The sequence below is a fragment of the Pristiophorus japonicus genome, chromosome 15 (genome assembly GCF_044704955.1).
Source record: "Pristiophorus japonicus isolate sPriJap1 chromosome 15, sPriJap1.hap1, whole genome shotgun sequence".
Lineage (NCBI taxonomy): Eukaryota > Metazoa > Chordata > Chondrichthyes > Pristiophoridae > Pristiophorus > Pristiophorus japonicus.
Window position 1 is genome coordinate 5,004,383 of NC_091991.1, and position 26,718 is coordinate 5,031,100.

Here is a 26,718-nt window from a genome sequence, read left to right on the forward strand (position 1 = left end):
CCACTTATCCAAAGACTGTGTCCCCTGATTCTGGACTTCCCCAACATCGGGAACATTCTTCCTGCATCTAAGCTCTCCTGTCCCATCAGAATCTTATATGTTCCTATGAGATCCCCTCTCATCCTTCTAAACTCCAGTGAATACAGGCCCAGTCGATCCAGTCGCTCCTCATATGACAGTCCAGCCATCCCGGGAATCAATCTGGTGAACCTTCGCTACATTCCTTCAATAGCAAGAACGTCCTTCCTCAGATTAGGAGACCAAAACTGAACACAATATTCCAGATGAGGCCTCACCAAGGCCCTGTACAACTGCAGTAAGACTTCCCTGCTCCTATACTCAAATCCCCTAGCTATGAAGGCCAACATACCATTTGCCTTCTTCACCGCCAGCTGTATCTGCATGCCAACTTTCAATAATTGATGAACCATGACACCCAGATCTCGTTCACCTCCCCTTTTCCTAATCTGCCGCCATTCAGATAATATTCCGTCTGCGCGTTTTTGCCACCAAAGTGGATAACCTCACATTTATCCACATTATACTTCATCTGCCATGCATTTGCCCACTCACCTAACCTGTCCAAGTCACCCTGCAGCCTCTTAGCGTCCCCCTCACAGCTCACACCGCCACCCAGTTTAGTGTCATCTGCAAACTTGGAGATATTATACTCAATTCCTTCATTCAAATCATTGATGTATATTGTAAAGAGCTGGGGTCCCAGCACTGAGCCCTGCGACACTCCATTAAGTGGAGGAAGTGCATCCGGGAGAGCGCTGAGCACCTCGAGTCTCGTCGCCGAGAGCATGCAGAAAGCAAGCGCAGGCAGCGGAAGGAGCGTGCGGCAAACCGGACTCCCCACCATCCTTTCCCTCAACCACTGTCTGTCCCACCTGTGACAGAGACTGTAATTCCCGTATTGGACTGTTCAGCCACCTGAAAACTCACTTTTAGAGTGGAAGCAAGTCTTCCTCGATTCTGAGGGACTGCCTATGATGATGATGATGATGATGGTGATGATGATGATGATGATGGAGTATTTCTAGTATTTTCTGTTTTTATTACAGCCACAAGGCTTCCAGAGAGACTCCCCAGTTAAATGAAGGCTGCCACATATATAAAAACCACCTCAGTTAGCTGCTGGAAACTGTGCAGCCCATTCAGTGGACGACAAAATAATCGCCCAACAGACCTGACTCCTTGATTCCCAAGACAGAGAGAGATTGTGCACACAAATAGATAGAGCTGACACAGTAAAGTTCAAAGACATCCCCCTAGCCTGTCTATCTCCGACCCAAGTGAGAATTGGCCAGATTGAGTAGACCAACACTTCATCAGATCAGCATCGGGAAATGCTCCTTTAGAAATAACACCTTTGAAATCACCTTTTTGCATAACAGACCGTAATGTGTATTCTCTGCAGCCTGTACAAACCATCTTATTATTGAAAACGTGACTATAAACTCTTTCTTCATCACAACAGATGCTAACGGTTTGGGTGCAGGCTGTTTGTTGGAAGGAGTGACAGGTACTGATGGACCAGCTCTGCATTTCCAGCATTTTTGTTATGGGGTAATTCCGCAGTCAGCCGCCAAGTGGTGCTCCTTACCTCGAGACTTGACCATTCCCACTTTTCACCCTCCGTAAACTATAGGTGATCCAAAACTCGGCTGCCCGTGTCCTAACTCGCACCAAGTCCCGCTCACCCATCACCCCCTGTGCTTGCTGACCCCCATTGACTCCTGGTTAAGCAGCACCTCAATTAAAAAATTTTCATCCTTATTTCAAATCCGTCCATGGCCTTGCCCCACCCTAGTTCTGTAATCTCCTCCAGCCCCACAACCCTCCGAAATCCTCGTATTCTGACCTCTTGAGCATTCCTGATTTTAATCGCTCCACCATTGGTGGCCGTGCCTTCAGCTACCTAGGCCCCAAGCTCTGGAATTCCCTCCCTAAACCTCTCCAGCTCTCTCTCTCCTCCTTTAAGACGCTCCTTAAAACCTACCTCTTTACATTAAATGGTAAGACACTGAGAAGTGTAGAGGAACGAAGGGACCTTGAAGTGCAGGTCCACAAATCCCTGAAGGTAGCAGGCCAGGTAGATAAGGTGGTTAAGAAGGCATATGGAATACTTGTCTTTATTAGTCGAGGCATTTATTGTGTAATCCCTTGCCTTGTTAGACCTCCCCAGATGCATCACCTCACACTTATCTGCTGGAACTGTTTGGACCGCCCGCTTTCTCAGGTGGTCTCGCTAGGAGGCGCTATGGGTGCCACTCCGACCAAATTTCACCACGTTGTCGAAACCGGGGACGTTGCACACCGGCACAACAGTCCTGGGCAGCAGTGCACCGCACCCCCGCAAAACCGGCACCGAATGTCCCGGCGGAGCGCTGGAAGCTGGTCACCTGGCGGTAGCCATTTCCAGAGCCATTACCGCCCCTCCGAGGGGCTAACAGAGGCGCAATCAAACCGAAAATCCAGCCCCATGTGTTTTAGTCTTGTATCTCATTCTCCACACCTCGATTAACAGAAACAGTCTGCTTCCATCTACTCTGTCCCATCCCTTCATGACGAGCAAGGCCATTCTGATCACCCCAGTTTGTTTATCCAGTTCCCCCATCCAATTGTTGCTGAATCAATTCCAATTAATCACGTACTTCCACATTCTCCGAAAATACCAGGAGCTGCAGTTTCTGCTGTAGTTTCACAAGCCCCGTACTGAATGCATACACTGCAACATTGAAAGGAAAAGCAGAACTGAAAGGTCAATGGGCCAAATCGCACAGTTATCGCACGTAGTCACAACGGTGAAAGAGTTGACAAGATTGCAACGTACCTTGAAATAATCCGCGCATTGAAGCGCATCTTGTTTGAGAGCAGATTTTCTGTCAAGGTTGAACTTGTCTTCACCCTATTGAGGCAATAAATACAATAAAGTCATTAATAAATCCAATGGGGAATTCAGGAGAAACGTCTTCACCCAGAGAGTGGTGAGAATGTGGAACTTGCTACCACAGGGAGTGGTTGAGGCGAATAGTATCGATGTGTTTAAGGGGAGGCTGGACAAACACACGAGGGAGAAAGGAGGAGAGGGATGGGGTGAGATGAAGAGGGGTGGGAGGAGGCTCATGTGGAGCATAAATCCAGGCACAGACCCGCTGGGCCGAATGGTCTGCTTCTGCTTTATAAATATTTTGCAATTTGTAACACATTAAACTTAAGTAGGGTGTCATTTATACAAACATATGAACAATGACGGACAGGTCCACCCAGCCTGTCCCATACAATCATGATACCTTGTGTATTACAACAAATATACTCCATCCCACCCAAAACCATGTGATCTCCTGGGAGGGGCGAAAAACCAGGTTAAAAAATCCAGGCCAATTTGGGGGAAAAAATCTGGGAAATTCCTCTCCGACCCATCCTGGCAATCGAAACTGGTCCAGGACGTCACTCTGACCCTGAATTCACTGCAGTCATCATAGGCAGGCCCTCAAAACGAGGATGACTTGCTTCCACGCCAAAAAAGGATGAGTTCACAGGTGTTTCCATGAAGGACCCAATATTCCAGATCCCGAAAGACATCCTGAAGGGTGGAAGATGCCTGTGCGTGGGTTTTTTTAACGTGGGGTGGCTGTTGCACACCAGCCACCACACGGACTTGACAGAGCTAGGTCTTGGTCCAGTGGCAAGGGTTACCCAAGGTTATCCTTGCAGTACTGGCCTTCTGTAAGAGGTGATCTCCGCCCCAGCCAGAAACAGGTGCAACTCTCGATTGAAGGAATTCAGCGAATCAGCATTCACCGCACGAGACGGCAGAACAGGGGAGAAGGCAAGAAACTGACTTTGACAGTTGGGACAGTCTTTTCTATTATTGGGACATTCCCATTGTCCTAAGGGCACTGGGACATATGGGGCAGGGGGGGAAGTTAGTTAGTGATGCATCATTGGTGACCATGCTTGTGTAGAGTTTCCTGAATTGTCTTTGTTGGGGTGGAAGATCCCAATTGTCCCTGAATTTGGGCAGTGTTTCCTGTTTTACTCAACTCTCCCAGGAGTTAGCATCACAGGTAATTGGGAAGAAACATAGAAAGTAGGTGCAGGAGTAGGCCATTCGGCCCTTTGAGCCTGCGCCACCATTCAATATGATCATGGCTGATCATGCATTTCAGTACCCCATTCCTGCTTTCGCTCCATACCTCTTGATCCCTTTAGCTGTAAGGGTCACATTTAACTCCCTTTTGAATATATCTAACAAACTGGCCCCAACAACTTTCTGTGGTAGAGAATTCCACATGCCCACAACTCTCTGAGAGAAGAAGTTTCTCCTCATCTCGGTCCTAAATGGCTTACCCCTTATCCTTAGGCTGTGACCCCTGGTTCTGGACTTCCCCAACATCGGGAACATTCTACCCGCATCTAAGCTCTCCTGTCCCATCAGAATCTTATATGTTTCTATGGCTGGGACTGGATTTGTTAATTCCTGGATTCTTTTACTTCAAACTGGTTCAGTAAAATTACTGAGTCGAATACCTCTTGTGCTTTGAACAAAGCAGTCTTTATTACCGGCCAGTAAGACCCATCAGACAGAAGATATACTCTCTGGATAGAGCGTACACACTCCCTACGGATAGGTGAAGTTACATCGTAAAGCGTTAACAGTTATACAGTTTTGAAATCAGATAACAAAATACAAATGGATTGACAGTCTAACTCAGCCACTCATCAGTCAATCTATATGAGATGTTCTTCTTGAAAGCTCAAGTATTGCCTCTAAATGTTTCAATCTAATGGTGTGACTATTTACTGAGACCTTGCAATTCTGCAGATGTATTTCATGTTACAATTATATATTATTGGCAGGATTAGTGACTTGAAACCTTGAGACAGATTGTTAGCTATGCTGATGTTGCACTATTTGCAATCTGACATTCTCCCAGCTATTCTTCCATGGCTTATACATTTTCATATATCCCGTTTACTTTACTATCCTTAATTCCATATATTCCGTTCAGATATCCACAGATTCGGCCGACAAACGCAGGGCTCATCTCCTGACGGTTTGTGGATCCAGAACCTACTCCCTGATGAAGGACTTTCTAGCGCCAGAGAAGCCGGCGGACAAGACGTTCGAAGAGCTCAGTAAGTTGATCGGGGAACACCTTAAACTGGCGAGCAGCATGCACATGGCGAGACACCGGTTTTACACGCACCGGCAGCGAGAAGGGCAAAGCGTTCCAGACTTCGTGGCAGACCTCCGCCGACTGGTGAGCCTATGTAAGTTCCCAGATGCATGCAGAGCGGAGATGCTGCGAGACTTTTTTTTATTGAGGGCATCGGGCATGCTGGGGTTTTCAGGAAACTGATTGAGACCAAAGATTTGACCCTGGAAACGGCGGCTTTGATGGCCCAGACATTTATCTCAGGGGAGGAAGAAACCAGAATGATGTTTGACAAAAATTTTGGTTTAAATGCAGCAAATGGACAGGGAGTCAACATTGTTAACGCGGCACACAGTTCCCCAGGCAGACAGGGGCAATCGGACATGCCCGAGCATGTAGTCGAATCCAAAGGGGGAATTCAACAGAGACAATGGCTAGCTGAACGGCGATTCATGCCATCGCAAAGGACAATGAAGCCAGTAATGGGGCCATCAACACCTGCCAATGGTGCATTTAAGGACAGTTACAGAGACACTCAGAGACGATCGACTGGTAATGGACCTTTTGTTTCCAACAATGGCTCATGTTGGAGGTGTGGAGGCAAACACAAAGGAGATCATTCCGGTGCTAGGCAGCGCCACAGTAGTCGTGACCCACAAAGATTCGTAGAACAGGTTGCCACTCTGGATTGTCCCGGGGGACGGTCCCGCACTGCTGGGGAGGAGTTGGCTTGCTGTCATGAACTGGAAATGGGGCGATGTCAATGCAACTTCTTCTGTGGAGCGAATATCATGCTCACAGGTCCTGGACAAATTTGACTCACTATTTCAACCCGGCATTGGCACTTTCATGGGGACCAAGGTAGTGATTCCCATAAACCCGGACCCCACAAGGCCAGAGCGGTGCCGTACGTGATGCGGGAAAAGATAGAAGGCGAATTGGACCGCCTGCTGAGGGAAGGCATCATCTCGCCAGTCGAATTCAGTGACTGGGCGAGCCCGATTGTGCCGGTGTTCAAGGCTGATGGGTTGGTCAGGATATGTGGTGATTACAAGGCCACCATCAATCGTGTGTCACTCCAAGACCAGTACCCGCTACCGAGAGCGGAGGACCTCTTTGCAATGCTATCCGGTGGCAAACTTTTTTCAAAATTGGACCTGACCTCAGCTTACATGACCCAGGAGCTGGCGAGTGAGTCGAAGAAGCTGACCACCATCACGACACACAAGGGGTTGTTTGAGTACAACAGATGTCCGTTCGGGATTCACTCGGCCGCCGCGATCTTCCAACGAAATATGGAAAGCCTCCAAGTTGATTCCAAGGACGGTGGTTTTTCAAGACGACATCCTTATCACGGGTTGCGATACTAAAGAACACCTCCACAACCTGGAGGAGGTGCTACGCAGACTGGACCGGGTAGGTCTGCGACTGAAAAAGGCGAAGTGCGTCTTCCTCGCTCCAGAGGTAGAATTCCTGGGGAAGAGGGTAGCAGCAGACAGGATCAGACCTACTGCATCCAAAACAGAAGCGATCCAGAGGGCACCCAGACCCCGTAACACGACGGAGCTGCGTTCGTTCCTGGGGTTCCTGAACTATTTTGGTAACTTTCTTCCCAAATTGAGCATGCTGCTAGAGCCGCTACACGTGCTCCTTCGCAAAGGTCGCGAATGGGTCTGGGGGGACAGCTATGAAAGGGCTTTTGATAGAGACAATTTGTTATGCTCCAATAATCTGTTAACGCTATATGACCCATGTAAGAAACTTGTTTTAACATGCGATGCGTTGTCCTATGGGGTTGGGTGTGTGTTGCAACATGTTAATGCCAAGGGTCAGTTATAGCCGGTAGCTTATGCCTCCAGAAGTCTGTCCCAGGCAGAACGGGGCTACGGGATGGTAGAAAAGGAAGCGCTTGCATGTGTAAATGCAGCAAAAAAAAATGCACCAGTACCTGTTTGGCAGGAAATTTGAGCTGGGGACAGATCACAAACCCCTAAACGTCCCTTTTGGCCGACAACAAGGCCATAAATGCAAATCCGTCGGCCCGCATACAGAGATGGGCACTCACATTAGCCGCCTATGACTATACAATTCGGCACAGACCGGGCACTGAAAACTGCGCCGATGCACTCAGCAGGCTCCCACTAGCCACCACCGAGGAGGCAACCGAGCATGCTGCTGAGATGGTCATGGCTGTTGAAGCTTTCGAAAGCGAAGGCTCACCCGTGACAGCCCGTCAGATCAAAGTCTGGACAAATAGAGACCCACTACTGTCTTTAGTCAAGAAATGTGTCCTGAATGGGGACTGGGCAGCCACGTACAGGGCATGCCCTGAGGAATTTAAACCATTTCACAGGCGCAAGGATGAACTCTCGATTCAGGCTGATGCCTACTATAGGGGAACCGAGTAGTCATGCCCCAGATGGGCAGAGAGGTGTTCATCAGAGAACTCCACAATGAGCACCCGGGCATTGTCATGATGAAGGCAATTGTCAGGTCACACGTTTGGTGGCCAGGGATAGACGCAGATCTGGAACTTTGTGTTCGCAGGTGCAACACATGTGTGCCCAGCTGGGCAATGCGCCCAGGGAAGTCCCGCTTAGCCCCTGGTCCTGGCCCGCCAAGCCATGGTCACGCATCCATGTGGACTACGCAGGTCCTTTCATGGGAAAAATGTTTTTGGTTGTAGTAGACGCCTACTCCAAATGGATCGAGTGTGACATTCTCAATTCAAGCACATCCTCTGCCACGGTAGAAAGTCTACGGGCAATGTTCGCCGCCCATGGTCTGCCGGACGTCTTGGTCAGCGACAATGGCCCGTGCTTCACAAGCATTGAATTCCAGGACTTCATGACAGGAAATGGTATCAAACATGTCAGAACGGCACCGTTCAAGCCGGCCTCAAACGGCCAGGCGGAACGAGCAGTGCAGATAATCAAACAGGGGATGCTCAGAATCTAAGGGGTTTCCCGACAAAGCCCCTTATCACGCCTCCTGTTTGTAAATAGATCCCGACCGCATTCGCTCACATGGGTTCCACCCGCAGAGCTGCTAATGAAAAGGACGGTCAAAACCAGGTTATCCCTTATACACCCCACCATGAAAGAAATGGCGCCAGTCACAATGTGACTACCATGACGGGAATGCGAGGGCGTGATGAATTGCTGTCAATGACCCTGTCTTTGTCCTCAACTACGCTGCAGGGCCAAATGGCTCGCAGGCAGTGTGATTGCCAAAGAGGGGAATAGGATTCTGGTAGTTAAACTTACCAATGGACAAATCTGCTGTAAACACGTGAATCAAACAAAAAGGAGGTTCAGCAACCCCCATAGAAGAAGCAGAGGAAGAACACGATGTAGAGTTCACTCCTCCACAGGTGACCGAACACTGGAACCAAGTGGAGGAGAGCCCAGTCACTGTGGGCAGTCCGGACAGGCCTGAGGCACTGCAAACAGCAGGCACTCAGGCCAGCGCCCAACAACCGGAGCCCCAACTCAGGCGCTCTACAAGGGAGCGTAAACCACCAGAGAGACTCAATCTGTGATCCCAGTAAGACTTTGGTGGGGGGGGGGAAGGTGATATCATGTATTCAACTGTCATTGTAATCCATGTATAAACTGACCTAAGTTGTACACGGTGAGAACACTGACCACTAGGTGGTGAACTTGTGGGAGATACTCCTAACCTGGACTTTCAGGTATAAAAGGGGAAGCTCCACCCACCTTCTTCACTTTAGTGCTGGCTAATAAAGGTTACTGGTCACAGAGTGACCTTCTCTCAAGTATGGGCCTCGTGTGCATTTATACTGTATAGTAAGGACATATTACATTGCATGTACGAAGAACTGAATTCGGACTTAAAAGGTTCCATAAACACATACTTGGTTTGATGTAGTTTTCTATTTCTAAAGCGCAGTGGGGCGGAGCCAAGGCCAGGAAGTGCTGTTTGCTGCTGATTCAGGTCAGCACTGCTTGCATCTTGTCCAGGGTCACTGATGACTGCCCTGTTTTGGAAGGAAATAATCACAGCGTACAGTAAAGCTGGCAATTCATCATCAACATACTTGCATTTAAGTAGTAATGTAGAGAAACATTCAAGTAGCGTTTTACAAATAACCATAAGTAAAATGGACATTGAACCAGGAAAGGGGAGATTAGATGGGGTGACCAGAGACTAGGTCAAAGAGATGGATCTTGAGGAGAGATAGAGAGATAAAGCTGTAACGATAATATATAGTGTCCTCTTGCTAGAAGGTATAGGGAGCTGTATTGAGGGAGGGTCGGTGAAGGCACACCATTTTAAAGCTCCACATCAGTGTCAGATCTCCCAAATAAATAGAGTGAAGTTGAACTAAGAGTGTTTAAGAGACGATAAAATATAAAAGAGAGGGAGGTAAAGAGAGTGAGAGAGAGAGAGGAAGAGGGAGAGGGAGGTAAAGAGAGAGAGAGAGATAAAGAGAGAAAGAGGGAGGGAGGTAAAGAGAGCAATAGATACAGAGAGACAGGTAAAGAGAGAGAGAGAGAGAGAGAGAGAGAATTACACAGGATATACAACACAGAAACAGGCCATTCGGCCCAACCAGTCCATGCCGGTGTTTATGCTCCACTTGAGCCTCCTCCCAAACTTCCTCCTGTAATTCTATCAGCATAACCCTCTATTCCTTTCTCCCTCATGTGGTTATCTAGCTTCCCCTTAAATGCATCTATGCTATTCGCCTCAACCACACCCTGTGGCAGTGAGTTCCTCATTCTCCCCACTCTGGGTAAAGACGTTTCTTCTGAATTCCCGAATTGAATTCCTGTTCTAATAACTACTACTTTGACTCTGTGTTACTTTTTGTCCGATTACGCTCTTGTGACTCGCCTCGGGACTGTTTAATACATTGTATAAATAAATGCAAGATGCTATTGTTATAAAATGAAATTACCTGACCAACACAACTGATTTCTATGATATATTAAACTAATCACCAGTACCGACCGCCGCACTATTGCTGCTCCAATATACAACTAAATACTCATTACCACATACGAGAGGCAGCATTACTGGTCTACAAACCTTGGAGTGCTCTTACATGCTACTTCAACTCATCTTTCAAAAGTACTATCACAATTATTACCGTATATATTTAAAAAGGATTAAATTACCTTAGAGCAGTAATACCCCATTCCTTCACAGTAATCGAAGGTGGATGAGGCACAGAAAATATAACCAAAATAGTTTTTAAAAAACCTTATAAAAGACTTGCATTTATAGAGCATCTTTCACAACCACCGGACATCTCAAAGTGCTTTACTGTTGTAATGTAGGAAACATGGCAGCCAACTTGCACACAGCAAGCTCCCACAAACAGCAATGTGATAATGACCAGGTAATCTGTTTTGGTGATGTTGATTGAGGGATAAATATTAGCCAGGACATCGGGGATAACTCCCCTGCTCTTCTTCCAAATAGTGCCATGAGATCTTTTACGTCCACCTGAGAGAGCAGGCGGCACCTCCGACAGTGCCCTCAGTACTGCACTGGGAGTGTCAGCCTAGATTTATGTGCTCAAGTCCCTGGAGTGGGACTTGAACCCACAACCTTCTGACTCAGAGGTGAGAGTGCTGCCCACTGAGCCACAGCTGACACTATACCTGAAATACTTTCTTGCCCGAATCTGTCTGGAAGTCAGCCTTGCTCTTAGCTTACCTGGAAAGGTGATCCGCCAGTACTTGCTCCACCACTGCCTGCTTTCGCTTCTCTGCAGCAAGATCCTCCTAGAATCACAGAATCACAGAATGATTATACCACAGAAGACGGCCATTCGGCCCATTGAGCCCGTGCCGACTCTCAGCCAGTCCCACCCCCCCCCCCCTCCCTTTCCCCGTAGCCCTGCAAATGTCTTCCTTCAGATACTTATCCAACTCCCTTTTGAAAGCCTCGATTGAATCTGCCTCCACCACCCTCTCAGGCAGCGCATTCCAGATCCTAACCACTCGCTGCGTAAAAAGGTTTTTTCTTTTGTTGCCTTTGGTACTTTTGCTAATCACCTTAAATCTGTGTCCTCTGGTTCTCGGCAGTTCTGCCAATGGGAACAGTTTCTCTCTCTCTACTCTGTCCAGACCCCTCATGATTTTGAACACATCGATCAAATCTCCCCTCACCCTTCTCTGCTCCAAGGAGAACAACCCCAGCTTCTCCAGTCTATCCACGTCACTGACGTCCCTCATCCCTGGAATGATTCTCGTAAATCTTTACTGCACCCTCTCCAAGGCCTTCACATCCTTCCTAAAGTGTGGTGCCCAGAATTGGGCACAATGCTCCAGCTGGGGCCGAATCAGGGTTTTATACAGGTTCATCATAATGGCCACACTTTTGTACTCTATACCTCTATTTGTGAAGCCCAGGATCCCTTAAACCTTTTTAACCACTTTCTCAACCTGCCCTGCCACCTTCAACGATTTATGCACCAAGTCCTATGTGCAAAATTAGAATCACTTTACACTCTTTATAGAAGATGAAAATCTTACTTCTTCTGACCTGAGAACGTGAGCGCAAGTCCAGCTTGTTACCTTCTGAACATCTAAACCGCGAACCGTTTCTCCAATGGCCCGAGGTCTTTGCCTGAAATTTATCAGCTTCAGCCAAATAGGGGCCCTGGACTGGGCTGCTCAAAGCAAGAACGAACTTGCATTTATACAGTGCTTTTCATGGCCTCTGGACGTTCCAAGGCGCTTTACAGCCAATGAAGTACTTTTGATGTGTAGTCACTGTTGTAATGTAGGAAACGCGGCAGCCAATTGACGCACAGCAAGCTCTCACAAACAGCAAAGAGATGAATAACCAGATCATCTGTTTTGATGGGTGTTGGTTGAGGGATAATTATTGGCCAGGACGCCGGGGAGAAGTCCCCTGCTCTTCTTCAAAATAGTGCCCCGGAATCTTTTATGTCCACCTGAGAGAGAAGACCCGGTTTAACCGAAAGACGAGGGAGGAATGTTGGTCAGGCACAAAAGAACAACTCCCCACTCTTCTTGGAATAATACAGCACAGAAAGAGGCCATTCGGCCCATCGTGCCTGTGCCGACTCTTTGAAAGAGCGATCCCATTAGTCCCACTCCCCGCTTTTCCCCCATAGCCCTGCAAAATGTTCCCCTTTCAAGTATTTATCCAATTTCCTTTAAAAAGTTACTATTGAATCTGCTTCCACCATCCTTTTAGTCTGCGTGTTCCAGATTATTACTCGCTGCGTATAAATATCTCTCCTCATCTTCCGTCTGGTGCTTTTGCCAATTACTGTAAAGCTGTGTCCTGTGGTTACCGACTCTCCTGCCAGTGCAAACAGTTTCTCCTTATTTATTCATAATTTTCAACAGTGCCATGGAAAGCCCTTTGGGATGTCCCGAGGACAAGAGCGGCGCTATATAAATGCAAGTTATTTCTTTAGTAAAAAAAATGGTATTAAGAAAAGGAAAGAGGAAAGAAAAATAAGAATTTCAGGCTCAAAAAAGAGTCAAGTCGAGGCTAAGTGTTTCTCCACAAGATGCAAGGTAGAGGTGGAGGCCATGACACCCTGGGAAGTTCTCACAGCCACAAGGGCAAGGGTCTGAGAACAAGCGCCACGCTTGCTCTTGTGGCTGGTAAATGCAGTTTGGCGCAAGGGGATCTGAAGAATTGAAAATAAAAGATACGTTTATTAGCGACCGACTCACAGCTTCCAACCTCCTCATGCTCTGCTGGACGGTGTAAGGCTTGCTGGTGTAACACTGCGGCAGGATCGCTTTCTCATCCAGACAGGTCAGGTCCTCGAGAGTCACTTTGGCAACTGGAGGTTCCTGCTGACAATTGCGGAAATTCACAAAATAAAAATACACCATCAATCCACAGGAACAGGAGGAGGCCACTCAACCCCATCAGAGCCAGTCCCGCCATTCAATGAGACCATGGCTGACCAATATCTCAACTCTGTCTACCCGCCTTGGTTCTGTAATTTTCAATACCCATCGGCACGCCCCAGTCACAGCAGTTTTTTTACAGGAGAGGTTCCAGATTTCCGCTCCACTTTATGTGAAGAAGTGCTTTCTGACATTGCTCCTGAATGGTCTAGCTTTCATTTTAAGGTTATGGCCCCTTGATCTGGACTCCTCCACCAGAGGAAAGACTTTCTCTCTCGCTACTTTATTGAATCGGTTATGTATGTAAACATTGTAACTGGGTAAGACTTGCCACCAGAGGGCGCAACTGTTGGAGGCCCGAGGGTCACCTGCACACCTCGTGCAAGGGAGTATAAAAGGTTGTCTGCCATGCTGCTCAGGCACTCTGGAGTACCTAACAGAATCCTTTAATCATCTTAAACACCTCAATTAGATCACCCCTTTAATCTTCTATACTCAAGCCTATCTGTGCGACCAGTCCATATCATTTAACCCTTTTATCCCCGGTACCATTCAGGTGAATCTGCACTGCTTCCCCTCTGAGGCCGATATATCCTCCCTGAGGGGTGGAGCCCAGAATTAAATGCAAGTAACTCAAGAGGGGGGTCTGACCGAAGCTTTATACAACTGTAGCATAACTCCTGCCCCTTTCTATTCCATCTCCCTGGAGATGAAGGTTAACATTCTATTGGCCTTGTTTTGAACTTGTCCACTATTTTATAATGATTTCTGTACATGGAGCTCTGAATCTTTGCTGTTCCTCCAGTGTTCCAAGCTTCTCACCACAGGAGGTCACAGCTTCGCAAACCTGTTCCGTGTCAAAAGGAAGCTTCAACACAAAAGGGTGTTTTCGTGACTGGAAGGCTGTTTCCAGTGGGGTTCCGCAGGGCTCAGTACTAGGTCTTTGGCATTTTGTGGCATATATCAATGATTTAGACTTGAATATAGGGGTATGATTAAGAAGTTTGGATACTAAAATGGGCTGTGTGGTTGATGATGACGAAGGAAGCTGCGGACTGCAGGAAGATATCAATCAACTGGTCAGGTGGGCAGAACAGTGGCAAATGGAATTCAATCCGGAGAAGTGTGAGATAATGCATTTGGGGAGGGTTAACAAGGCAAGGGAATACACATTAAATGGTAGGATATCATATCATCATCATCATAGTCCCTCGGAGTCGAGGAAGACTTGCTTCCACTCTAAAAGTGAGTTCTCAGGTGGCTGAAGAGTCCAAAGCGGAACCTACAATCTCTGTCACAGGTGGGACAGACAGTGGTTGAAGGAAAGGGTGGGTGGGGAGTCAAGTTTGCCGCACGCTCTTTCAGCTGTCTGCGCTTGGTTTCTGCACGCTCTCGGCGATGAGACTCGAGGTGCTCAGTGCCCTCTCAGATACTCTTCCTCCACTTTGGGCGGTCCTGGGCCAAGGATTCCCAGGTGTCGGTGGGGATGTTGCACTTTATCAAGGAGGCTTTGAGGGTGTCCTCGAAGCGTTTCCTCTGCCCACCTGGGGCTCGCTTGCCGTGTAGGAGTTCCGAGTAGAGCGCTTGCTTTGTGAGTCTTGCGTCGGGCATGCGAACAATGTGGCCCGCCCGGCGGAGCTGGTCGAGTGTGGTCAGTGCTTCGATGCTGGGGATGTTAGCCTGATTGTGGGCACTGACATTGGTGTGTCTGTCCTCCCAATGGATTTGCAGGATCTTGCAAAGGCAGCGCTGGTGGCTAGATCTAAGATCATCCCATCCTCTGTCATTGAACTACAGTACGCAGATGATGCTTGCGTCTGCGCACACTCTGAGGCCGAACTCCAAGTCATCGTCAACACCTTCACTGAGGTGTACGAAAGCATGGGTCTTATACTAAACATCCGTAAGACAAATGTCCTCCACCAACCTGACCCCGCCACACAGCGCTGCTCCCTGGTCATCACGGCAAGGCCTTGAACAACGTGGACCATATTCCATACCTCAAGAGCCTACTGTCAGCAAGGGCAGACATCGATGACGAGGTCCAACGCCGCCTCCAGTGCGTCAGTGCAGCCTTCGGTCGCCTGAGGAAAAGAGTGTTTGAAGACCAGGACCTCAAATCTGGCACCAAGCTTATGGTCTACAGGGTAGTAGTGATACTCGCCCTCCTACATGGTAGGATACTGAAGTGGAGAGGAACAAAGGGACCTTGGAGAGCATATCCACAGATCTCTGAAGGTAGCAGGCCAGGTAGATAAGGTGGTTAAGAAGGCATACGGAATACTTTCCTTTATTAGCTGAGGCATAGAATGCAAGAGCAGGGGGGGTTATGCTTGAACTGTATAAAACACTAGTTAGGCCACAGCTAGAGTACTGCGTGCGGTTCTGGTCACCACATTACAGGAAAGATGTGATTGCACTCGAGAAGGTAAGAGGAGAAGGTACAGAGGGATGTTGCCTGGACTGGAGAATTTTAGCTATGAGGAAAGATTGGATAGGTTAGGTTTGTTTTCTTTGGAACAGAGGCGGCTGAGGGGAGACCTTACTGAGGTGTATAAAATTATGAGGGGTCCAGATAGAGTGGATAGGAAGAAGGGCTTTAGAATAATTAGTAGGGGTGGGGAGGGAGGATTCAGGTGAGCGAAAATTGAAAAAGTCAAAGAATAAGGAGAAGGCATTAGATCAGGGTAGCACTGGGGGAAATGAAAACCAGAACATGCTAGGAAGGGACAGAATGTATAAACATCAAGGTGAATCAGAAAATGGTCAAAGCAGGAAAAAAATGATAAAAGAAAATATTTAAAAGCTCTTTATCTGAATGCGCGTAGCATTCGTAACAAAATAGATGAGATGATGGCACAAATGGGTATGATCTGATAGCCATTACAGAGACGTGGTTGCAAGGTGACCAGGACTGGGAACTAAATATTCAGGGAATTTGACAATTCGGAAGGACAGACAGAAAGGAAAAGGAGGCGGGGTAGCCCTGTTAATAAAGGATGGGATCAGTGCCTGAGTGAGAAATGATATTGGCTTAGAAGATCAAGATGTTGAATCAGTTTGGGTGGAAATAAGGAATAATAAGGGGAAAAAGTCGCTGGTGGGCGTGTTCCATAGGCCCCCTAACAGTAGCTACACTGCTGGACGGAGTATAAATCAAGAAAAATGGAGGCTTGTAAAAAAGGAACGGCAATAATCATGGGCGATTTTAACCTTCGTATTGATTGGACAAATCAAATTGGCCAGGGTAGCCTTAAGGAAGAGTTCATAGAGTGTATCTGGGATAGTTTCCTTGAACAGTACGTTGCAGAACCAAACAGGGAGCAAGCTATCTTAGATCTGGTACTGTGTAATGAGACAGGATTAATAAATGATCTCCTGGTAAAGGATCCTCTAGGAATGAGTGACCATAACATTGTTGAATTTCAAATTCAGTTGGAGAGCGAGAAAGTTCAATCTCAAACCAATGTCCTAAGCTTAAATAAAGGAGACTACAAAGATATGAAGGCAGACTTGGCTAAAGTGGACTGGGAAAATAGATTTAAGTATGTGACGGTTGATGAGCAGACATTTAAGGAAATATTTCATAACTCGCAACAAAAATATATCCCAATGAGAAGGAAAAACTAAGAGAAGGGATAACCATCCGTGGCTAACTAAGGAAATAAGGGATGGTATCAAATTGAAAACAAGGGCATACAAAGTGGTCAAAGAATTGGGAAACTTTTAAAAGCCAGCAAAGAACGACTAAAAAAAAATGATAAAGAGAGGGAAGATTGATCATGAAAATAAACTAGCACGGAATATAAAAAGAGTTTCTACAGGTACATAAAAAGGAAAAAAAAGTGTCTAAAGTAAATATTGGTCCCCTGGAGGATGAGACTGGGGAACTAATAATGGAGAACAGGGAAATGGCAGAGACGTTGAACAAATATTTTGTATCAGACTTCATGGTAGAAGACACTAAAAACATCCGAAAAGTCGATAATCAAAGGGGCTATAGGGAGGGAGGAACTTAATGGCCCAGAAATCCCGACCTCCTCAGGTCCGTACGGACTGTGTGCGGACTGTGTGCGGACTGTGTGCGGAGTGTGTACGGAGTGCGTGCGGACTGTGTGCGGACTGTGTGCGGACTGTGTGCGGAGTGCGTGCGGAGTGCGTGCGGAGTGTGTACGGAGTGCGTGCGGAGTGTGTACAGAGTGTGTACGGAGTGCGTGCGGAGTGTGTGCGGAGTGTGTGCGGACTGCGTGCGGACTGTGTGCGGACCCGGGAAGGCGTCGCAAAAGCCGGTTTTCAGCGCACAATGCGCGTGCGCTGAAAATCGGCTTTTCGATTGGTCAAGCTCCAGCTCGACAGATCCTCAGGAGCGAGGACATTCGCACGGGCAAGATTGCAGGATTTACCCATATCTTGCCCGGCAAATGACCTGAAAACTCTTGCACCTGATAAAAGCAGGTGCATAGCCTACTGTTACAGGCGTAAAAGTTTTAAAACACAAAAAAACATAATAAAATAAAATTTTAAAAACACATTTTACGGTTAAAAACCTTCCCCACTACGGTAAGTTTATTTTAAATCATAGTTTAAAAAACTTTTTTTTAAAAATCAGAAAAATATATATTTTTTATGACATAAATAACTTCAATTTAAATTAATGTTAAATATGAGGTGTTTTTTTTCCTTTTTTTTAATGTGTCTTGGGTGTTGGGGGGGGGGGGTTTTCTCAATCATAATAATGAGAACTCCAACTTACTATGAATGAGAAACTAAGAACATAAGAATACTTTACCTTGATTGGTTGCCCAGAGCCATGTGACTCCAGCTGCAGCTCGACGGATGTCCCGACATGCATGCGCTGCGATGTGTAGTCAATGGAGGTCTCAGGACCGGGATCGCTCGTGGGTGCAGCAAATTCAGATAAGTCCGCATCTTTTTTCCCTATTTCAGTCGATCGCCTGCAGGAAGCAGCTGACCGGGATGTCTAGGCCATCGCAATCACTATCACTAAAGAAGTAGTACTTGGTAAAATAATGGGACTAAAGGCGAACAAGTCCCCTGGACCTGATGGCTTGCATCCTAGGGTCTTAAAAGAAGTGGCTACAGAGATAGTGGATGCACTGGTTGTAATCTACCAAATTTCCCTGGATTTTGGAGCGGTCCCAGCGGTTTGGAAAACCGCAAATGTAACATCCCTATTTAAAAAAGGAGGCAGACAAAAAGCAGGAAACTATAGACTGGTTAGCCTAACATCTGTCGTTGGGAAAGTGCTGGAGTCTATTATTAAGGAAGCAGTAGCTGGACATTTGGAAAAGGATAACTGAATCAAGCAGATTCAGCATGGTTTTATGAAAGGAAAATTGTTATGTATGGAGAAAGAGTCAGACTGAACACTGTGAGCTCAAAGTAAAGTGTGGCCTTAGTCTTTTATTGCAGGTCTCCAGAATGCCTCTCCAACCTGTGAGGCCTCCTTAAATACCTGTGCTCCAAAGGGATTATGGGATCCCTTGGGACTCCAGAGGATGAGCCCTCTGGTGGCTGTACAGAGTAAATACAAGTTTACATATATAACAGAAATCATGTTTGACAAATTTACTGGAGTTCTTTGAGGATGTAACGAGCAGGGTGGATAAGGGAGAACCAGTGGATGTGGTGTATTTGGATTTCCAGAAGGCATATGATAAGGTGCCACATAAAAGGTTACTGCACAGAATAAAAGTTCCCTTGGTTGGGGGTAATATATTAGCGTGGATAGAGGATTGGCTAACTAAGAGAAAAGAGAGAGTCAGGATAATTGTGTCATTTTCCGGTTGAGAAACAGTAACTAGTGGGGTGCCACAGGGATCAGTGCTGGGTCCTCAACGATTTACAATCTATATTAATGACTTGGATGAAGGGACCGAGAGTAATGTAGCCAAGTTTGCTGATAATACAAGGATGGGTGGGAAAGCAAATTGTGAGGAGGACACAAACAATCTGAAAAGGGATATAGACAGGCTAAGTGAGTGGGAAAACATTTGGTAGATGGAGTATAATGTGGAAAAATGTGAGGTTATGCACTTTGGAAGAAAAAATAGAAAAGCAAATTATAATTTAAATGGAGAAAAATTGCAAAGTGCTGCAGTACAGAGCGACCCGGGGGTCCTTGTGCATGAAACACAAAAAATGAGTATGCAGGTACAGCAAGTAATGGAATGTTGGCCTTTATTGCAAGGGGGATGGAGTATAAAAGCAGTGAAGTCCTGCTACAACTGTACAGGGTATTGGTGAGGTCACACCTAGAGTACTGCGCACAGTTTTGGTCTCCGTATTTAGGGAAGGTTATACTAGCATTGGAGACTGTTGAGGTTGAGGGGGTTGATTTAAGAAGATAGGTTGAGTGGGTTGGGCCTATCCTCATTGGAGTTCAGAAGAATGAGAGGTGATCTTATTGAAAAATATAAGATAATGAGGGGGCTCAACAAGGTGGTTGCAGAAAGGATATTTCCACTCATAGGGGAAACTAAAACTAGGGGGCACAGTCTCAGAATATGGGGCCGCCCATTTAAAACTGAGATTAGGAAAAATTTCTTCTCTCAGAGGGTTGTAAATCTGTGGAATTATCTGCCCCAGAAGGCTGTGGAGGCTGGGTCACTGAATATATTTAAGGCGGAGATAGACAGATTTTTGAGCGATAAGGGAGTAAAGGGTTATGGGGAGCGGGCAGGGAAGTGGAGCTGAGCCCATGATCAGATCAGCCATGATGTTATTAAATGGCGGCGTAGGCTCGAGGAACCAAATGGCCTACTCCTGCCCCTATTTCTTATGTTCTTATGACCTATTTTCCTTAGCAGAGTGGTCAACAACCAAGGGGCATAGATTTAAAGTAATTGGTGGGCGGTTTAGAGGAGATTTATGGTCATCACCCAGAGGGATTGGCAGGGTGGTAGAGGCAGAAACCCTCACCACTTTTAAAAGTGCATGGATGTGCACTTGAAGTGCCGTAACCTACAGGGCTACGGACCAAGAGCTGGAAAGTGGGATTAGGCTGGATAGCTCTATGTCGGCCGGCACGGACACGATGGGCCAAATAGCCTCCTTCCGTGCTGTAAATTTCTATGATTGATTACTTTGCTATCCCTTAGGCGAGGTACCTGCGTCTGGAGACTGGTTGGTGGGGGCTGCTGAGGCGAAGGGACTGCTTTGTTCTTCTGCGCCATTTGCTGGACGTATCGCTTGTAACTTGTCTTCATCTCCTCTTCGTACTGCTGGTACTTCAGCTTGTATCGCTCCGAAGGTGCAGGCAGAGTCTCGGGTACGGTCACCTCGTCCACTGGACATGGCTGGATGCACACAGTTACAATTAAAATATTGTTTATATACCGATATATTTCCAGAAGCAGGAGTGAAATCAGGGGTCAATTTTTTCACCACACAAAGGGTAGTAGAAATTTGTATCTCTCTCCCGCCAAAAGGCTGAAACATTCAACAATAGAGATCGATTGATTTTCATTCGAAAAGGGAAGAGACGTTAAACAAAGACCCCGTCTGTTCTCTCAGTTTCAGAATGGGCCTCTCTCCACCTGAAATATATTCAATGACCCAGCCTCCACAGCCCTCTGGGGCAGAGAATTCCACAGATTTACAACCCTCTGAGAGAAGAAATTCTTCCCCATCTCTACAGTTTCCAGCTTTCTGTCTCCCTCCTTTTTTAAATAGGGGCGTTACATTTGCAGTTTTCCAATCCGCTGGGACCTTTCCAGGCTCCAGGGAATTTTGGTAGATTGTAAATAATGCATCCACTATCTCTGCAGCCATTTCTTTTAAGATCCTAGGATGCAGGCCATCGGGTCCAGGGGACTTGTCCACCTTTAGTCCCATTATTTTAGAGTACTTTTTCTATAGTGATAGTGATCTTTTAAGTCCGCTCCCACCCCTATAGCCTCTTGATTATCGATTATAGGGATGTTTTTAGTGCCTTTTACCGTGAAGACCAATACAAAATATTTGTTCAAAGACTCTGCCATTTTCCTGTTCCCTCTTATTATTTCCCCAGTCTCATCCTCTAAGGAACCGACGTTTACCTTAGCCACCCTCTTCCTTTTTATATAACTGTAGAAGCTCTTGCTATCTGTTTTTATATTTCTTACTGGCTTACTCTCATAACCCATCTTCTCTCGCTTTATTATTTTTTTTAGTCGTCCTTTGCTGATTTTTTTAAATTTCCCAATCCTCAGGCCTCCCATTAATGTTGGCAACGTTGTCTGCCATTGTTTTCAACTTGATACCATCCTTTATTTACTTCCTTAGTTAGCCACGGATGGTTCTCCCTTCTCTTAAAGGCTTTCCTTCTCACTGGAATATACTTTTGTTGCGAGAAATGAAATATCTCCTTAAATGTCTGCCACTGCTCATCAACTGTCTTACACTTTAATCTATTTTCCCAGTCCACTTTAGCCAACTCTGCCTTCATACATTTATAATCACCTTTATTTAAGATCAGGACACTGGTTTGAGACCCAACTTTCTCACCCTCAAACTGAATTTGAAATTCAACCATGCTATGATCACTCTTTCCTGGAGGATGATTTACTATGAGTTTCTCATTACACAGTACCAGATCTAAGATAGCCTGCTCCCTGGCTGGTCACACAACGTACTGTTCAACGGAACCATCCTCGATACACTTTGAACTCTTCCTCAAGGCTACCTTGACCAATTTGATTTGTTCAATCAATATGAAGATTAAAATCGCCCATAGTTGTTGCTGTACCTTTCTTACAAGCCGCCACTATTTTTGGATTTATACTCTGTCCTACAGTGTAGCTACTGATGGGGGGCCTATAGACTACGCCCACAAGTGACTTCACAGAATCTTACAGCACAGAAGGAGGCCATTCAGCCCATCGTGCCTGTGCCGGCTCTTTGAAAGAGCGATCAAATTAGTCCCACTCCTGCTCTTTTCCCATAGCTCTAAAGTTTTGCCTCTTCAAACTATTTATCCAGTTCCCTGTTGAAAGTTGTCATTAATCTGCTTCCACTACTCGTTCAGGCAGAGCATTCTGGGTTATTATAAACACGCTGCAACGTTTCTTCCCCCTCATGTCGCTTCTGGTTCTTTTACCAATCACCTTAAATCTTTGTTCTTTGATTAGCGACCCTTCTGCCACTTGAAATACTTTCTCCTTATTTACTCGATCAAATCTCCTCATGATTTTGAATACCTCTATCAAATCTCCCCTTAACCTTATCTGCTCTAAGGGGAACATAGGAACAGGAGTAGGCCATATAGCCCCTGGAGCCTGTTCCCCCATTCAATGGGATCATGGCTGATCTGTGACCTAACTCCATATAGCATTTGCCCCATATCCTTTTATATCTTTGGGTAACAAAAAGCTATCGATGTCAGATTGTAAATTAACAACTGACCCGGCATCAATTGCAGAATATGGAAGGGAGTTCCAAACTTCTCTCACCCTCTGTGTGTAGAAGTGTTTCCTAATTTCACTCCTGAAAGGTCTGACTCTAATGTTTAAACTCTGACCCTCGTCCTAGACTCCCCAACCAGCGGGAACAGCTTCTCTCTGTCCACCCCATCTGTTCCCCTTAATATCCTGAAAACTTTAATCAGATCACCTCTTAACCTACTAAATTCCAGGGAATACAAACCTAATTTGTGTAATCTCCCCTCGTAATTTAACGCTTGGAGTGCGGGTATCATTCTGGTAAACCTACACTGCACTCCCTCCAAGGCCGATATATCTTTCCTAAGGTGTGCTTCCCAGAACTGAACACAGTATTCCAGGTGTGGTCTAACATAAGAAAAGACTAAAAAAATGATTAAGAAAGGGAAGTTAGACTATGAGAGTAAACTAGCACGAAATATAAAAACAGATAGCAAGAGTTTCTATAGGTATACAAAAAGGAAAAGAGTGGCTAAAGTAAATGTTGGTCCTTTAGAGGACGAGACCGCGGAATTAGTAATGGGGAACATGGAGATGGCAGATTATTTTGTATCAATCCTTACGATAGAGGACACGAACAATATTCCAACAGTAGATAGTCATGGGGCTATAGGGGGGGGGGGAGGAACTTAACACAATCACAATCACGAAGGAGATGGTACTCAGTAAGATAATGGGACTAAAGGCAGATAAATCCCCTGAACCTGATGGCTTGCATCCTAGGGTCTTAAGAGAAGTAGCGGCAGGGATAGTGGATGCAATGGTTGTAATTTACCAAAATTCGCTGGATTCTGGGGAGGTCCCAGCAGATTAGAAAACTACAAATGTAATGCCTCGATTTAAAAAAGGAGGCAAACCAAAAGCAGGAAACTATAGACTAGTTAGCCTAACATCTGTGGTTGGGAAAATGTTGGAGACCATTATTAAAGAAGCAGTAGCAGGACATCTGGAAAAGCATAATTCAGTCAGCATGGATTTATGAAGGGGAAGTCATGTTTGAAAAATTTGCTGGAATTCTTTGAGGATGTAACGAAGAGGGTGGATAAAGGGGAACCAGTGGATGTGGTGTATTTGGACTTCCAGAAGGCATTTGACAAGGTGCCACAGAAAAGTTTACTGCAGAAGATAAAGGGGTTGGGGGTAATATATTAGCATGGATAGAGGATTGGCTAACGAGCAGAAAACAGAGAGTCGGGATAAATGGTTCCTTCTCGGGTTGGCAGTCAGTAAATAGTGGAGTGCCACAGGGATCAGTGCTGGGACCCCAACTATTTACAATCTATATTAATGACTTGGAAGAAAGGACCGAGTGTAACGTAGCCAAGTTTGCTGACAAGACACAGATGGGAGGAAAAGCAATGTGTGAGAAGTACACAAAAAATCTGCAAAAGGACATAGACAGGCTGAATGAGTGGGCAAAATTTTGGCAGATGGAGTATAATGTTGGGAAGTGTGAGGTCATGCACTTTGGCAGAAAAAAAAAATCAATGAGCAAGTTATTATTTAAATGGTGAAAAATTGCAAAGTGCTGCAGTACAGCGGGACCTGGGGGTACTTGTGCATGAAACACAAAGGGATAGTATGCAGGTACAGGAAGGCCAATGGAATCTTGGCCTTTATTGCAAAGGGGGTGGAGTATAGAAGCAGCAAAGTCTTGTTACAGTTATACAGGGTATTGGTGAGGCCACACCTGGAATACTGTGTACAGTTTTGGTTTCCATATTTACAAAAGGATATGCTTGCTTTGGAGGCAGTTCAGAGAAGGTTCACTAGGCTGATTCCGGAGATGAGGGGGTTGATTTATGAGGGTAGGTTGAGTAGGTTTGGGCCTCTACTCATAGGAATTCAGGAGAATGAGAGGTGATCTTATTGAAATGCATAACATTATGAGGGGGCTTGACAAGGTGGATGCAGAGAGGATGTTTCCACTGATGGGGGAGACTATAACTAGGGGGCATAATCTTAGAATAAGGGCCGCCCATTTAAAACTGAAATGAGGAGGATTGTAAATCTGTCGAATTCGCTGCCTCAGTGAACTGATGAAGCTGGGACATTGAATACATTTAAGACAGAGATCGACAGTTTCATAACCGTAAAGGGAATAAGGGGTTATGGGGAGCGGGCAGGGAAGTGGACCTGAGTCCATGATCGTATTAAATGGCGGAGCAGGCTCGAGGGGCCAAATGGCCTACTCCTGCTCCTATTTCTTATGTTCTTATGTTCTACTTAAATAGGAGTAGGAGTAGGCCATTTGGCACCTCGAGCCTGCTCCGCCATTTAATAAGATCATGGCTGATACAGGGCTTTGTATAGTTGCAGCATAACTTCTACACCCTTTGTATTCTAGCACTCCAGATATAAAGGCCAGCGTTAGATTAGTCTTTTTGATTATTTTTTGTACCTGTCCATACATTTTAATGATCTAAGTCCCTGGACTTCCAAGTCTCTTTGTTAATTAAATAAATCTGGAATAAAAAGCTAGTCTCAGTAATGGTGACATGACAACAGATTGTGGTAAAACCCATCTGGCTCACTAATGTCCTTTAGGGAAGGAAAGCTGCCGTTCTTACCCGGTCTGGTCTATACGTGACTCCAGACCCACAGCAATGTGCTGACTCTCACCTGGCCTCTGAAATGGCCTCAAGCCACTCAGTCATACCAAACCGCTGCAAAGAAGCAGCGGTTGAAGAAGGCAGCTCACAACCACCTTCTCGAGGGCAATTAGGGATGGGCCTTTGTTGTACAATCATTAATGTGCTGAACATTCAGAGTACAGATGCGACGTGCAAAATCCGGTTTTCTGGATTTCGGACACCAGGCTGATCTGTGGCGGATTTATCAGGAAACTGGAAAATGTTCTGAAATCCGCCCCCCCCTCCGTCCTCGGCCCGACCGACACCCCCGATCTCCGTCGGCCCCAACGACCGCACCCTCCCCCCACCTATCTACCTTCCGCGGCCCAGGCAAAGACGATCCGAATTGCTCAGAATGCGGAACGGCCTTGGCCACGAGGTTTCCGGATTTCGGACGTCACACCTGTAGTGTGCCAGTGGGAGATAGCCAGCTTTGGTTCTCTTCACTTCCAGACTTGGTGCTTTGTGTGTTTTTGTTGCTATCTTATTTCCTTGTGCTGCTATTTGTGCCGTGTGTTGGCCCCGTTGTGTTTGTGTAGCAGCAAGAGAATGTGCAGCAAGAAATGTGAGAGAGCGAGAGCAGCTGAAAGGATGGTGATTGATGAAGGGCAGTGTGAGTGTGTGGAGCTGTGGCGGCAGCAAAAGCCTACTGCACCTGGTATTCCCAGGCAGTCTCCCATCCAAGTACTAACCAGGCCTGACTCTGCTTAGCTTCCGAGATCAGACGAGATTGGGCGCTTTCAGACTAGTATGGCCGTAGGCATTTGCTGCTCAACTTTCTCTTTCCTTAAAGGCACACAGTCCTGATTGGCTCTTGTGCTCACTTCTATGTCCCTGCCCACAGACCACAACCTTTCACTCCCTTATCGCTCAAAAACATGCCTCTCTCCACCTTAACTTTATTCAATCACCCAGCCTCCACAGCTCTCTGGGACAGAGAATTACACACATTTACAACACTCACACAACAAATTCCTCCTCATCTCACTTTTAAATGGCCCACCCCTTATTCTCAAACTATGCCCTCTACTTAGACATTCCCCCATCAGGGGAAACATCCTCTCTGCATCCACCTCATTCAGGCACCTCACTATCTTATATGTTTCAAGAACCTCACCTCTCATTCTTCGAAATTCCAATGAGCACAGGCCCAACCTGCTCAATCTTTCTTCATAAGTCAACCCCCTCATCTCGGCAATCAACCCAGTGAACCTTCTCTCAACTGCCTCCAGTGCAAGTATATCCTTCCTTAAATAAGGAGAACAAAACTGTACGCAGTACTCCAGATGTGGCCTCACCAATACCCTGTCCAGTTGTAGCAGGACTTCCCTGCTTTTATACTCCTTCCCCCTTGCAATAAAGGCGTTGCAACATACCATTTGCCTTCCTGATTACTTGCTGTACCTGCATAATAACCTTTTGTGTTTCATGCACAAGGACCCCCAGGTCCCTCTGTACTGCAGCATTATGTAATCTTCTCTATTTAAATAATACTTTGCTTTTTTATTTTTCCTGCCAAAGTGGATAACCTCACAATTTCCCACATTATACTCCAACTGCCATATCTTTGCCCACTCACTTAGCCTATCTATATCCCTTTGCA

At 46.2% G+C, this 26,718-nt stretch overlaps 1 protein-coding gene and 1 non-coding gene across 5 annotated transcripts in view; both read right to left on the bottom strand.

Annotated features, from left to right (window-relative positions):
- Window positions 1-26,718, bottom strand: part of caps2 (calcyphosine 2) — a 191,183-nt gene that overhangs the window by 27,438 nt on the left and 137,027 nt on the right. For 3 of the 4 annotated variants that reach the window (XR_011596717.1, XR_011596718.1, XM_070900086.1), the window contains exons 6-10: window positions 20,173-20,361; window positions 12,860-12,985; window positions 10,857-10,924; window positions 9,046-9,168; window positions 2,840-2,914 (exon numbers count right to left, since the gene is read on the bottom strand). Coding sequence is in view for 2 of the 4 variants with exons in the window: in XM_070900086.1 (XP_070756187.1) it covers window positions 2,840-2,914; window positions 9,046-9,168; window positions 10,857-10,924; window positions 12,860-12,985; window positions 20,173-20,361 (581 nt within the window). In the remaining 2 variants the exon portion in view is untranslated. The remainder of the gene's footprint in view (window positions 1-2,839; window positions 2,915-9,045; window positions 9,169-10,856; window positions 10,925-12,859; window positions 12,986-20,172; window positions 20,362-26,718) is intronic. The other variant, XM_070900087.1, reaches the window with a different exon arrangement.
- LOC139226096 (5S ribosomal RNA) lies at window positions 25,759-25,877 on the bottom strand. Its single transcript, XR_011587209.1, has one exon. It is a non-coding gene; the product is annotated as a 5S ribosomal RNA (ribosomal RNA).